The sequence below is a fragment of the Stegodyphus dumicola genome, chromosome 4 (assembly GCF_044657685.1).
Source record: "Stegodyphus dumicola isolate Sdum_Otavi_A_Nest chromosome 4, ASM4465768v1".
NCBI classification, from domain to species: domain Eukaryota; kingdom Metazoa; phylum Arthropoda; class Arachnida; order Araneae; family Eresidae; genus Stegodyphus; species Stegodyphus dumicola.
This window is the reverse complement of record NC_140771.1, coordinates 35,104,134-35,120,070: the sequence shown is the minus strand read 5'-3', so window position 1 is coordinate 35,120,070 and position 15,937 is coordinate 35,104,134. Positions and strand designations below refer to the sequence as shown.

General features: G+C 36.5%; 1 protein-coding gene across 1 annotated transcript in view; it reads right to left on the bottom strand.

Annotated features, from left to right (window-relative positions):
• Window positions 1–15,937, bottom strand: part of Cals (calsyntenin 1) — a 298,714-nt gene that overhangs the window by 41,874 nt on the left and 240,903 nt on the right. The window contains exons 5-6 of the mRNA XM_035352587.2: window positions 13,462–13,608; window positions 11,232–11,423 (exon numbers count right to left, since the gene is read on the bottom strand). Coding sequence (XP_035208478.1) covers window positions 11,232–11,423; window positions 13,462–13,608 — 339 coding nt within the window. The remainder of the gene's footprint in view (window positions 1–11,231; window positions 11,424–13,461; window positions 13,609–15,937) is intronic.

The window sequence follows — 15,937 nt, the reverse complement described above, 5'->3', positions numbered from 1 at the left end:
CTGTAAATACCAAATGTGAAGCAAATTAATGCTTCACTTTCGGTATTGAAGCAGCCCAATATTTGTAATTGCATTAGCAAAGATCAAATGATCTACGAAAAACGACATATTTACACCTAAATTTGAATGAATTTTGCTTTAACATGACACAGAAGGCGTCCGAAAGATTTCCATTATGTGTGTTATAGGGAGACTAGAAGCAGGACTAACCATTTCAAAGATGGCAAATTTCTATTCATGGATCATTTTATCATTTCTTGCACATGGAAACAATTCCAAACTCTCCGAATATCGTATAAAATCAACCGAAGAGGTCCTACACTGAACACGGCGTAAAACCACCTGGATTGTTCTAACACTGAAGTCTTACATGGCTATTACATGGTTTCACTGAACAAGTTCCACTTACAAAGCTCTTAACTTGCTCTTGGTTCTGAAATTTGAAATAAATGTTTAATTTTTGAGTATGCTTTCCCTTAATGTACTTTCTACGCCAATTCAATTCACGTATCCTGTACATAAGCTGTTTTCCTAACTTCTGCCACTGCTTTAAGATCTCTCTGCATATATACCGGGTAGCCATAATTAAACTGACAGTGCTCACAGTGTTCTGTAGCGCGATCTATTTGCGAGAATGACGCCACATTTTGTAGAAAGATTAAACAAGACGGGGGACGAAGGATTCCGCGAAAAAAAAAAAATTAGTTCCAAAAGTCACCGCTAGGGGAATATTTGGCGATGTGTAATAGAAAATAGAGTGTTAACAAATGCAAATCAATACGGAAATTACCTTTTATTTTGCATTCAAATGAGGTTCAATGTGGCTGCCGTTGTTGTGGACCACATATTGCATTCTGTGCACAGTATGCACAACAGCAGAAAGTAACATGTCTGCAGGAATCTCCCGTACAGTCCGTGATATGTTATCCTTCAACGTAGCCAGGTCCTGGACCACTCCTCGATAGACCTTGGACTTAAGGTAACCACAAAGCCAGAAGTCCCATGGGGTAAGATCAGGCGACCGAGGTGGCCATGCAGTTGGAAAGTAGCGGCTAATGATTCTTTCTGTTGTGAATTTCTGTCGTAGCATCTGTTGCACCCGTACAGCAACGTGTGGAGGGGCTCCATCTTGCATGAAAATGATTTCCCCCAGGCATTGTCTTTGCTGAAGTGCCGGAATGACAAAGCTGTTCAACATGTGGCGATATTTCTCACTGGTAACAGGTTTCCGGTCCTGTCGGGATAATGTTCTCATAGAAGAATGGACCTACGATAAATTTCGCTGTGAACCCACACCAAACAGTTACCTTTGGTGAATGTAAGGGAATTGCTGTAACTGCGTGTGGTGGTTCGTCATCCCAAATTCGGCAGTTCTGGGTATTCACAGTTCCATTCAGGTAAAAGTGGGCCTCGTCTCCCCATAAGATTTTCCACGGCCAAGCATCATCCACCTCCATTCTGGTAAGAAAGGTGAGAGCAAAAGTCAATCGCTTATCATGGTCGGGTTACAGTAACTCCTGTACATGGCTGATCTTGTACGGATAGAAGTTGATAATCTTTCGTAAGATTTTCCATACCGTACTGTAAGGCATATCCATATTCCGAGCTACTCTAAGAGCGCTAGAGGTGGCAACAATATTGTCTGGTCCTCTGTCGACAATCCCGTGGCAACTGCTTCGATTGTATCACGTGGTACAGGTTTTCGTCCTCTGCCTGACTGAACCTTCAGAGAACCTGTTTTCTCAAACGTCGCAACCATTGCTTTTAGCCCATTAACTGACACAGGACTATTACCTTTACGCATTTTTTTGTGCGTTCTAAAAGCACGTAGAGCGGCTGACGCGTTGTACTGGTTGAGGTAAAAGAATTTGACCAGTAACGCACGCTCGACTAAAGAAGGAGACATTGCACATAAACTTTCAATCCGATTGATTCGAAACGTAACACATTGCCTTTTAAAACCCAAGCAGCTGGCACTCTGCAAATGGATGTAATATGAAATTTGAATAAAGAACTTCTTCTGCTCAGCTACGTGATATTGCAGATCACGAGACTTTATCGGTGTTTATGTATATTTTACGCTTTTTTAAAAGTGTTGCCATATTGCACTTGAACTAAATCAGAAAATGTGCATAATAAAAGGTAATTTTATTCCGTATTAATTTGCATTTGTTAACACTCTATTTTCTATTACACAGCGCCATATATTCCCCTAGCGGTGACTTTTAGAACTAATTTGTTTTTTCGCGGAATCCTTCGTTCCCCGTCTTGTTTAATCTTCCTACAAAATGTGGCGTCATTCTCGCAAATAGATCGCGCTACAGAACACTGTGAGCACTGTCAGCTTAATTATGGCCACCCGGTAGTTTTAGAACATTGCATATACTTATATTTAGTATGTTTTAATAATATTTCATTCGAATTAATTTTTAGTGTAACTGGAATTTAACATTTTGCTAAATTACGAGCCTCTAGTCTGGCTGCCCATACAAATACAACACTAACGATGTGAGTGTGCATATCAACTGGAGTTGAGTTGTATGCTTATAATTTCGAATCCAGACTTGATATTCACAGATCTGTAACAATTTCAATAACTTAACACAAGGAATAAACATATAACCCACAGATTGAATAATTTCCAGACTACTATAAAAGCGATGCTTAAGACCCATGGTTATCAAGAACAAAAATCTCTCACCTACAGAGAACGGACTTGATGAACCGTAACATGATTAGCAGATGATATACAAGAATTAATGAAACAGCCTGCGATTCGAGTGATCGAACCGGGATAGTTCTTTTTAGATAGCCCCACCTTGCAACAAAGCTTATTATATATCAACTTCCTACGTATATACCTTTTTCTTGACATTTTTGCTGCATACGACAGAAAGCAAGCAGTTGTTTTGGGGATCGGTACTTAAATTCCATTAGGTTTCAACAGCTAAGCTACATGAATGGTGAAAAGCGATTTTTTTTAATCGCTATATAAGAGAAATATATATAGGCTGTACTCCTTTCATGAAAGAATCGATGGTATCCATGGGATTTCAGACGAAACAATCGTGATGTTCTTTCCATCCGGTTTCAACCTATAATTCAATTCGCCAGATAATTTTTTATTGCCAAAACACAATCGATATTCTATTCGCTTTTCAGTAGAACAAATCTTTGCTACCCTTACGCGTAAGAAGTCACATTGCTGAAAAAAAAGAAGTGCCCCTACGAACGGGTAACTACGATCCACTGCGCTGCAAAACTTCCCACAGATACCATTGAGGGCTATAATAAATGGGATGTTTAAGTGGTATACATAAATACAGTCTAGTTTAATTGACAAATTACGCGCAGTAAACATTACTAATATTAAATAAAGTACATATTATATATTAAACTACACAATGTACTATCATATAATTATATAAAGCAAATTAAACGTCACATCATATTATTTTCCCCTTGCTCTCATTTATGAATGTACGGGATTCTAACATTTTAGTCTAATTCTCAAAAGATGACAGAATATGCCGATATACAGTATCGTATCGTATTATGCACCATTTCAAGGGATAACAGAGATAAAAATAAATTAAATATATTTCAGTTTGGTGAATCGTAACCTTCACTCATAATATTTACACATGCTTAATAGTGAACAGTGATGTACCTAAGAGAAGTGTTTGTACAGGGAATAGCACTCATGTCTCTGGAAGATAGTAGTGGGAAGAAAGAAATAGGTTTGATGTGTATTTAGCTAAATTATGTTGCTCGTAGCTTGGTTATGCATGATGAAATTAAAACGGCGCCGCTCCCTACTCTGTTAAAAATCGACGCTACAGGGGCGCGATTGTAGTCTGAAATGGAAAATAAAGCCAGCTACCCCGCAGTTTTAGCATCATAGTGAGTGGGGAGGGAAGACCGAAATACTGGCATTCCTAACATTTCACAGACTGATTTAGAAATGCCGTATTTACTCGTATTACTACCTTCTTTTTACTAATTTTATCACATGAAAATCGAGAGGGGGAAATTATGCGAATAATTTATTTAAAAAGTAAGTGGTTATAGTAAGGATATAACAAGTGAAAAGTATTCATAAACTACCGGTAGCTATGACATTTTTTTTAATAAAAAACCTACCTTCCTATATTATTAGTAATGTGAACAAGATAATACCTAATAAAATATCTTTATTTCTGCTTCCCTGGGTTTGCCCTCTTTTCTTGTTGCCCACTGCTAAATTAATGCTGCTGGAAATGCTGTCTGTGTCGTCTGCTACAGGTTGCAAATCATAGCCATCGTCGTCATCGTTCACTCGGTTCTTCTCTTGTGGAATGATTTTCAGAACCATCAATGGCATTAGATTTTCTTGTTTTTTAGAAGCTCTTCAATATAAAAGATTCCTCAATTAGAGCTCATACACCCGAAAATTCACGAGTTAATCAGTTAGCAAGATGAAAACAACCACTATTTGAACGAATTCATTTTTAAATTTAGAGGACCTCGCTTCTTAACCACTTGCGCTGCCTTGCGCTACAATATAACAAGCGGTAAAGTGTCTCACTTACGCCGCTCCGCGTCTGCGAGTGCAATCCAGAGTTGTCACTCGATAAATAAACAATCTCGTTGTAAGGCCACGTGTGCACCACGTTATTTTCATTTTTGCGATAAATGCCTATCGACGTGGTGTTCACGTCGCTCGCGGTTTGAGACAAAAGCATCTCGACGTGCGTGGCACGTCTTTTTAGCACAAGTCGTTAAATGCACTGATGAAAGAGAAAATTATGTGAATACATAAAAAATTTTCAGAATCTTGCGCTACATAGCAGGGGGGGGGGAATACGGCAGTAAATACGGTAATAATAATAGGTTTTCATATGCATCATCACGCAGCAGTGTTTATAATCGCTACAATGCATCAAGACATCATCGAGCAGCAAAACTGAGAAAGAAGGAAAGAAAGGAAAGGTTTTTTAAAATCTTTTATTCAAAAGTAGTCTAAAAGTATGGCAGACCAAAAATCAGAAATGTCCGTCTGACAGACTATAGACAAGGAAAATGCAGTTCCCAGTAACGCATATAATCACACCTGACTATGATGCACCGCATATTTCTGCTCAGTAAGGAGATACATAAGGGCTCTTTAGGCATCATGGTCTATTCCAGTTGCGAAATCACTGATGGCAACTGGCCACGTATAGCTAGGTGTCTCCCAAAAAATCACCCACCGATTCGATTACTGTTAGATCCGTGCGGGCCAACTATGATTAGATTCAACTTTGTGTTTCCTGAAAAGCGTACAGCTCACTAGAAAAGATGCAACTGAGACAGGAGAATTTCAATTGAAAGCGACGACCAGTGACCGAACTTCTCTGGAAGATGTGAAATTTGTTTGAAAAATCACTGCGCATTATGCTTTCCCAAATCAGAGCTCCACCATGCCTAAACCGGCGCTTTCCGATGATGCCTAGAAGGGCAACTGCATGGCTCTCCGCTCTCTCCACATGTTTAGATGTCAGGAATTGCCTATGAGACTAATCTGGCTTATTTCCGTCAAAAAGCATTTGATTCTATTGCTGAGCTCTCTAGTCTTTCTGTTCTCGCCACCACAGAAAACGCTGCATCCACTAGATAGACATCAATGGCATACACTGTGCTAGTAAGCGAACACATTATATGTAATCTCTCCACCATATGATAAAACGCAACACCGGACGTTCCGTAATGCACTGCACATGCCACACGATTTCAACAGTTGCCTGCCATCTAGCTCTCTTCGCCTGCACGAAAAGATACTGATCCTTCGTCGTTGTGGCTGCACGTGGACGCCCGAAGGGTCTAAAGACACCAGAACTATACCAGTCACATTTCAACATTCTTTCAGTTTCGATTTCCAATGTCATTCAAATGTTGTCTATGGAACAGCTTTTATAAAGGTTTCAAGTGATTTTTTAAACTGTCTTCAATTAAAATATTTCAATGCTTGTTGAGTGGCTAAAAAATGATAATTTGAGGTTACGCAGCCATGGCAATCACATCGGAAAAAGACCAAAAACCTTTAACTTAGTTAACAATTTTTGTATCAAATCATAAACAATAGTTTATAATTTACAATTTGAATAACAATTTCTGCACACAAAATCGCTATTAATTTAAATTAAGATAAATTCTCGTTAGTTTGCTTTAAGTTTATTATTATTTAAAAAAAGCATCTGTCCGTTACTTGCTTTATTTTATTTTTCAAAGAAAGAGCTGCAAACGTTTTTCAAGAAATGAGAATTCTGCTAGTTTTAGAATAAATTGTGAAAACAAATACAATATGAATTTTTATTCCGCTGAGGGAGCTCGATAACAATGCAGTTTATCACTGATTACGTTGCAGGAAAAATTGATTTCAATTACCTCGATTTTCTGCTAACAGATCCAAGATTTATATACTCTAGAGACAAAGAATTGACTTCAATATAGCAGGGTAAAAAACAGTGCCAAGTGGAAGAAAACATCAAGTATTCGTATTCTTGGATATCATATTGCAAAACAGACTTAAAAACAGCTGCAGCTGATCATTTGAAACTTAATCTGAAATATAGTTTAAAAAAATTCAGAAATCGGCGTGTACACACAAAAGACTGAATGATTATGGGAAAATACGAAACGGAAAATAAAAATTCTCTGAAAACAGCAAAAGTACGCTTCCGAAGATCTTCCTGAATGACATTAAAAGATTTCTGAATCCTCTTCAGATAATTATTACTTAAAATTTTTTTACTTCAGTTTTCATGCAGTATGTTGCAGATCTTTTAATTGTGCATCGATAGTTATACGTTGTGAAGATAACTCAATTACAATCAGAAATATAGCAGAAAATCTCCTACCGGCTCCAGGAAACAAATTTTATCGCCAACTTGGCAACATTCCGAAAAATGCATTTTTCGGAGAGATTTTCCTCGAAAGGAGAGTCCTAAGAGGAGTTTTTCTCGAAACTTTCAGAAGTCCCCCCACCTTAAGAAAAGCATAAATATAGGCTGCATGCATCATTTATCTGATATTGTACATAGATTGTTCTTACTTCTAGGCTCTGCCTGTCTCTAATGTGGCGTTGGTATTCGTCATTCTTTCATTTCATAGTTGCAAACTAAATTTCTACACCTGGAACTATCTGTCAAAGTCCTCGCTATATCGAGACAAAGGTCTCTATTCCTTTTTCTCACACCATTTGCATCTTTGGGAGCACTCATTTCATTGATCCGCAATGTCACTGGCCAATAAAGTATTATTTTACCGAGAGAGTAATTGCCCAATCGGCCCATAGACTTGCGCTCTCATAATACTATATTGGTATCGGAAATAAGTAAGTTAACAGTTAATCAAAATCGTAAAAAACAACCTTATATTTAGCGTAGGTATAATGAAACACTCAATCGATTTCGAGGGCAGCTAAAGGTCCCTCCTCATCAGGAGAAAGAAATACATAGAAAGAAGAAAATAGGAATCACAGAAACACGTGGTGCTTATCAGCACTGCACGTGGTTATAACTAGATCTTTAATCAGAGTTGCACTGGCCGCCTACTTTTACTGAGCCAGGCTGTCTGATCAAGCATAAAGAAATATTAGCGAAGTTAAAATAGGGAGCGAGGGGCAAATGCACATTACGCTCAAAATCTGAACTTCAAATAATGGAAAGCAACCACTGAACGGATTTTTATACCCTCTGGTAGTACCAAGTGCGAGGAGGTAACGCCATCTATCGGCAAAAATAATTGAATTAAGACAGTAGAATTTTAAAGGCATTAGGAAGGACTGGATTGGACTTCAAATCATTAACTAAACTTTCTAAATCTTTGTGAATGTGAAAAGCCTCAAGAAAATCCAATTCGCCTATGGAAGAAGCCTTTTGGATGATTTTTGCAGACCCAAAATCAAAATTATGGTTAAAAGTCCAGCTATGATACGCTATTGAAGACTTGTTAATTTCCCCTTTTTTGACATAAGATTCATGTTCCTTGATACGAAACTTCAACGCTCTTTTTGTTTGGCCAATATATCTTAAACCACACTGACATGATATACTATAAATTCCCCAAGAATTCAAGACAGAAACGCAATCTTTTAGAATCGAAGGGTGAATTTTATTAATAGGGGAGAAACCGACTTGAAAATTGAATTTCTGGAGAATCCGTGCAATTTTATAGCTAACAGAAGGATAAAATGGAAGCACGACAAGGTCATTGATATTATTTCTAACAGTGGAATGTCTTCTTTGATGGGAATCTGAAAATTTTTTGACGGCTTTATCAATAATCACAGGAGAAAATCCACGGTCAATCGCAACTGCTCTCAAATAATTAAGTTCATTGGTAAGCAAAGATTCAGAGGAACAAACTTTTAGCGCGCGGAAAACATAATAGTAAAAAGAAGCCATTTTTTGCTTAACAGGGTGGCATGACTTGGCATGGGGTGGTAAACAAACTGCAAAGGGTTTACGGTACACAGTGGTGCTAAAATCGGTTTCATTGCGGATTATAAGAATATCGAGGAAGGGGAGGGAATTGTTGGATTCAATTTCAAGAGTGAATTGGATGGCTGGATCAATTGAATTCATAATAGATAGAATCTCGGATAAATCCTCTTTATAACCGTCAAAAAGTGCGAAAGTGTCGTCAACATACCGAATCCAAAGACGAAAAGATAATTTATCAAATAATTTCATCTCAAAATAGTGCATATAAATGTCAGCTAGTACCGGACTGAGAGGATTACCCATAGCCAATCCTTCAACTTGACGAAAATATGCATTCTGGAAAACAAAGTGGGTTTGACTTAGAGAAACTACTAAAGTTTCTCTAAGTCAAACCCACTTTGTTTTCCAGAATGCATATTTTCGTCAAGTTGAAGGATTGGCTATGGGTAATCCTCTCAGTCCGGTACTAGCTGACATTTATATGCACTATTTTGAGATGAAATTATTTGATAAATTATCTTTTCGTCTTTGGATTCGGTATGTTGACGACACTTTCGCACTTTTTGACGGTTATAAAGAGGATTTATCCGAGATTCTATCTATTATGAATTCAATTGATCCAGCCATCCAATTCACTCTTGAAATTGAATCCAACAATTCCCTCCCCTTCCTCGATATTCTTATAATCCGCAATGAAACCGATTTTAGCACCACTGTGTACCGTAAACCCTTTGCAGTTTGTTTACCACCCCATGCCAAGTCATGCCACCCTGTTAAGCAAAAAATGGCTTCTTTTTACTATTATGTTTTCTGCGCGCTGAAAGTTTTGAGCGCGCGGAAGCTCTGAATCTTTGCTTACCAATGAACTTAATTATTTGAGAGCAGTTGCGATTGACCGTGGATTTTCTCCTGTGATTATTGATAAAGCCGTCAAAAAAAATTTTCAGATTCCCATCAAAGAAGACATTCCACTGTTAGAAATAATATCAATGACCTTGTCGTGCTTCCATTTTATCCTTCTGTTAGCTATAAAATTGCACGGATTCTCCAGAAATTCAATTTTCAAGTCGGTTTCTCCCCTATTAATAAAATTCACCCTTCGATTCTAAAAGATTGCGTTTCTGTCTTGAATTCTTGGGGAATTTATAGTATATCATGTCAGTGTGGTTTAAGATATATTGGCCAAACAAAAAGAGCGTTGAAGTTTCGTATCAAGGAACATGAATCTTATGTCAAAATAGGGGAAATTAACAAGTCTTCAATAGCGTATCATAGCTGGACTTTTAACCATAATTTTGATTTTGGGTCTGCAAAAATCATCCAAAAGGCTTCTTCCATAGGCGAATTGGATTTTCTTGAGGCTTTTCACATTCACAAAGATTTAGAAAGTTTAGTTAATGATTTGAAGTCCAATCCAGTCCTTCCTAATGCCTTTAAAATTCTACTGTCTTAATTCAATTATTTTTGCCGATAGATGGCGTTACCTCCTCGCACTTGGTACTACCAGAGGGTATAAAAATCCGTTCAGTGGTTGCTTTCCATTATTTGAAGTTCAGATTTTGAGCGTAATGTGCATTTGCCCCTCGCTCCCTATTTTAACTTCGCTAATATTTCTTTATGCTTGATCAGACAGCCTGGCTCAGTAAAAGTAGGCGGCCAGTGCAACTCTGATTAAAAATCTAGTTATAACCATGTGCAGTGCTGATAAGCACCACGTGTTTCTGTGATTCCTATTTTCTTCTTTCTATGTATTTCTTTCTCCTGATGAGGAGGGACCTTTAGCTGCCCTCGAAATCGATTGAGTGTTTCATTATACCTACGCTAAATATAAGGTTGTTTTTTACGATTTTGATTGTCACATTAGCGTGTTTCTCTTCTAGTCAAGTTAACAGTTAGTTCAAGGTTTGCAAATTTTTTCCCACACATTATCTCGTTCAGTTGATAACTGCTCTAGAATTTGTCCTGCAAGTGATTTTGATAATCTGCAATACTTCTCACATGTTAAGAATTTCCCTACCTTTGTTTTTCTCCTTGGTTATGCATACGTACCTTACTACATCTACTATTTATTTCAATAATTTTTCAATTTCCTCTTGCTCATTTGGCGTAGTTATTAAGGCGATATCTATTAAACATATAACGCCACATTACGAAGCAATGAATAAAATTTACACTCTGAATACCAGAGTTAGAAAAAACTAGAATTTAAAAATTTCTTTGCTGTTTCACAGATCTAAAATTCGACCAAATAAGATGCCCTAGTTTCTTTTTTACTTTAACAAAGGCACCATATCGCACATAAGCATCGCAAACCATTTTTGTACCCCCTCATTAAACACGTACTAAAATTTCTTGATTCTTTTCGGGGGGGGGGGGTACTTTACCAAAATTTTAAATTGTTAGTAAAAGTAAATTTAATCATTTTAAGAAATGTAAGAAATATAAAATTAAAAACGCAAAAAGTAGAAACATTCAATCGCTTGAAAAATCTACATAAAATCCAATCTGATTTAAAAGTCTACAATTTCAGTTGCAGCTCCTTTACACTTTTAAACTGCCTAATACACTGAGTACCAGCTGAAGTAAGCCCAATAAGGTTAAAAATCTTTATCTTTTGAGACTGATGATAATTATCAAATATTTTTATGAACATCAGCAACATTAATCCTGTTCAAGCAGCATATATATCCTGTAACACAGGCAAACCAGTTTAAGAAGAATTAAAAAGATGCAGTGACTTAAAACACAATTTTCAAACAGACTTACCACAAAGTTTCCTCTGGGATTCAACAGAATAAGTATCTCTGTCACATCCCTTGCCAATATGTCGAGTGGCGAGTGAGACTTTGGCTGCCACCCTTTCCAATTTACATGGCACGTCACACAATTCTAGCCGGGCCTGGGGGAAAAGAGGTCTCCTCCCACTGCCTGGAGTATATTCGATTCGTTCGTGAAAGTCTGAAAAGAGAGTAAGAATACAGATTTTAAACAGATGTAAAGCAGTCGAATCTAAGTCAGCTTTTGCTTTGATAATAAACATAAGAGTAATATAATTGAATGCTTACATAAAACGGAATCTAATTTCAAGAACAAAGTGAATAAAATGAAGAGTTTTTCTACAATCATAGTTACAAAAATTAAATGCTTTGTCATGAATTTTTTGAAATATTTTCAATTAACATTAAATATAAATGAAAAATCTATCAATCTTGGTTCCCTGTGACAGTAAAAATTTATGCGGATCCCATACATGGCAATTACAGGTGCAGAGAAAATGTGAATTTTTTGCCATTTACATGAACATTTATTTAAGGAACAAAGTATTTTCCTGCAGCTATGAGATCTACTGTAAAAACCAAATTCTAAAATACGCCCTGAAACCTTAATCCTCTTGAAATTTTAAAATTAAATTCTGTAATACGCCTGGAAACATTAATCCTCTTAAAATTTTCAGGCGGTAAATACAGAGTACCTCCTCCTAAAGAGGGCAAACACACTTTAACAAACTGATTAATTTTCCCTACTTTGAGGCTTAGTGATTTGAAACGACGGAATTTGGAATTATGTTAAGTTACGAAAAACACACACACACAGACATTCATCTTAAAGTGCAATCGGAAGTTTGAAAATGCAGTTTTAAGTTAGGACCGCTGAAATAAGCTGTCCAAGGTTGAAAAGCTCTGTCTTCGAAGATCATTATTGATTATCAAATACTTTCGAGAACCTCTGGCAACATCAATTCTAGTTCAAGCGACATGCAAACCAAGTAATACAGGAAAATTAGTTTATGCAGAATTTCAAAGCAGTTAGTTACTTTACACAATTTCCATTCAGAATTCCAGAGAGAGTTTTTGAAAGAATTTCAAACTGATGTGCCAACGTGTAAGTAACAAATAAGTTTAAAAGAGATGAAACTGTTCAGAAAATCCACAGAAATACTGCTGTATGATCGAGAACATCAACACGCAACAAACGCTGATGTACAGATATCGCCATCGTATAGACATGATGAAATTCCAAAATGACAAGTTCGTTACATTTTGAAGTGCCGTCCCGAAAAGTTACGTTCAGAGAATTCTGCAATTTTGCAAGTCGTTCTTGGCAAGATGTAAACAGGATGCACAGTTCCCAAGAGAAAATATTCACAGCAACAAGGCTACATTTAAAACAATGTGCTGAACTAAAAAAATTATTCATTTCTGTTGATCCTTTTGTTTTGACGTGTATATGCAACGAATCGTCATAATCTTCAAACGACCGAAATGATATAAAAAATATCACCCGGAAAAGAAATCTGAATGAGCTTATTGGCACAACATTTTTACGACCCAACAAGGTAACTTATTCCTTTGCTTCTGCACAGCATCAATTCATTTTCAACAACTGAGCTCGAGTAAAATCTCATTTTGCATCGCTATGCCATGAACTATAAACTTGCATAAAAATTGCAGAAATATGTAATAAACGGGTACAAACCAGGACTTGATTACTGCCCAGGTCTAGGGCCAGATTAAGATTTTTAATGGCTCTAAGCACTTAAAAGATTTTGGTGCTCCCACATACATTATTTACATATGTTTTTTCCAGTTTTTTCTCTCTCGGTTTTGGTTCAGTTGCATTATGCACTACATGGTAAAACTGGAAATAAATAATTTCTGTAGTGCCATTTCTATGAATGCCTTAAGCATGTGATTATTTTGCTTCATGTTTAAACCAGCTCTGCCTAGGCCCGCAAAATCTAGGTGCGAACAAGCCCCGAATCATCCTATAACTTCTAACAACTGCATTTTTCTTTTACAAAAACGAAGAAAATCAGTAGTCCGGGTTTTTAGGCTAGCCTAACCTCTACCTTCGGCTCTAAATACTCTTAATCAGATCTTTTACTCACGGACCTGTGGTTTCATCTATGTACAGATCGAGAGTTAGAGAAGTAACCTACCTAAATTTGAGGCTGAAGGATAATAAAGTGATAAACACAAATGTATGTAATATATACCTTTCCATCCTATGCGGCAAACCCTGTTCACCTTTATATTGACGGTTGCAGGCTTAGAACGTTTCATTCCACAATCATATGCCACCACTGTCAAAATATGATTTGGTGCTTCTTCCCAAGACAATGGCTCTGTATTCTTGATTCGTCCTGTAACAGAGACATACAGCATTACTTCATATCAGCAAGATGAGAATAAAAAATTAAAGGAATGATACCTGCAGACTATTAAATACAAATAACTTAACTATTAAATACATTTTCGGTCTGAGAAGCAATGAGATTTAAAAAAAACTTAAGTTGAAAAATTTGACTTGAAATCGCTTTATAATGTGTGTTTCGGATTAAGATATTAATTATAATGTGATTACGATGTGAAACGGGTATACCAATTTATTTAATTATTCAAAATTACATGGTCATTTAAAAAAAAATTCTTTAATTTGTCTAATATATTCCGGAATTTTTAATTTTAGTACGCATAAGCTAATTTCTTGCATAGAATTGTAGATGTGATTCAGCCAACAACGTCTAAATTTTGAAAATAGCTGAAACAGAAACTCAAACCTGACAAACGTACTTGTGAAGCAGTCGGAAGGATTTTCTCAAAAGTTTCCAGAGGGCCAGGTTACGCCATATAAATACGACTCTGACAGCCAGCAGTTAGTTTTAGTTAGCAAAGTGAATTATGTTTTAGAGTTTACTGCGTTAGCGATATGGGTAATTTACAATATTGCTCGCGTGCCTTATCTCTATGCTCTTCTTTAATTATTCATATCTGTTATTTTCGCCGTGTACTATCATTTTTGCCATAAACACTCCATTCTTCCTGCTTGTCTGCAGTAATTATTTGAAGAGATTTCGACCAATCCATTGCCAGCAAGAATATATCAACATACTATTTATCAGCTCTACTCAAACTGGAGACACTACAAAGTAATTGGAAAATTGGCATGCATTTATCTTAAAGAAGTAAATATAGGTTGTTTGTGATTTATCACAGTACAGCACTCGACAGTCATCGTCTTTTTTATAACCTAAACCCACAAATGTCTTGGTTTTGTTCAGACATATAGAAAGTAGAACTAGTAGTATAAGGTGACTTTAACCTCTTAACACTTTCCCGACCGATCGCCTATTAATCGGCTTTTTATCGCCAACGCCTACCGACCGATCGCCTATTAATCGGCTTTTTATCGCCAACGCCTACCGACCGATAGCCTATTAATCGGCTTTTTATCGCCAACGCCTACCGACCGATCGCCTATTAATCGGCTTTTTATCGCCAACGTCTACCGACCGATCGCCTATTAAACGGCTTTTTATCACCAACGTCTACCGACCGATCGCCTATTAATCGGCTTTTTTTCGTCAACGCCTATCGACCGATAGCCTATTAATCGTTTTTTTCTCAAAATAGCCTATTATTCGGTAGCCATGGCGATAAACAATTGCCATTTGCTATATCATCTGCAATATTATTATTAGTATTGAGGTACATTGCTCACTTGCGTTAAATGCGTTGCTTCGTAAACTCCCACATTTTCACACCGTTTTTAAAAAAGCATTACCGTTCACGATGAGCGAAAAAAATGGTATTGGAGAGTTTTATTTAGACGATTTATCAGATTGTCCTGACAGTTATTTAGAACATGAAGAATCTGCGGCTGAGCGGCTGGTCGGACGTGCGGATGCTATTGAACCGCTAGCAGTCGGTAAAGTGTTAAGAGAACCCTTAAAATACACACACACACACACACACACACACACACACACACACAAAAAAAAAAAAAAAAAAAGAAGGAAAAGAAAAGAAAAGAAAAACTTCTGTCCATGGAAATTTTTAAACGAATTAGACTTGATTATCGCTTATAAATGCCATTTCATAATTTAATGGGAGATTACTCAGTCTAAATATGTAGTCTGCAAGTTTAGAATTAATAAACCGGAAGTGCTATTATAATTCAGCTTCTGAGTGAACATTCCAAACATAAATCAGATCACTAGGTCAATTTCATATATCGGAAAACTTTCAGAACTTTTAATTACTTCAAGGTTAGTTAAATATCACATCTATTTTAAATACAGCTCCTGGAAAACTTTAACAAAATCACTAACAACAAATTAATAACATTACTAAAAAATAGGAAAATAATAACTTTCATTCTTAAATAAAATTGTAAACAACGATTAAGTTATAAATGGTTTCATACAAGAGTTAAAAAGAATTTACATCCGGCAGAATTTAAAAATGAAATTATAAGATTTCAGAGTCTTCAGATATTCTATTCTTTCATAACCACAAAGAGAGGGGAACACACAAAGAATATTTAACATAGTTGTCTCAGAAATCAATTAAGTCAGAAAACCGATTTTAAGAAGAAAGTCAAATAATGCATGTGTTAAAATAAACCGGAAACATGTCGCGTTCTCCCTACAAGAATATTATTTTGACATTGGTTTCTTGCATCTTTTTCCT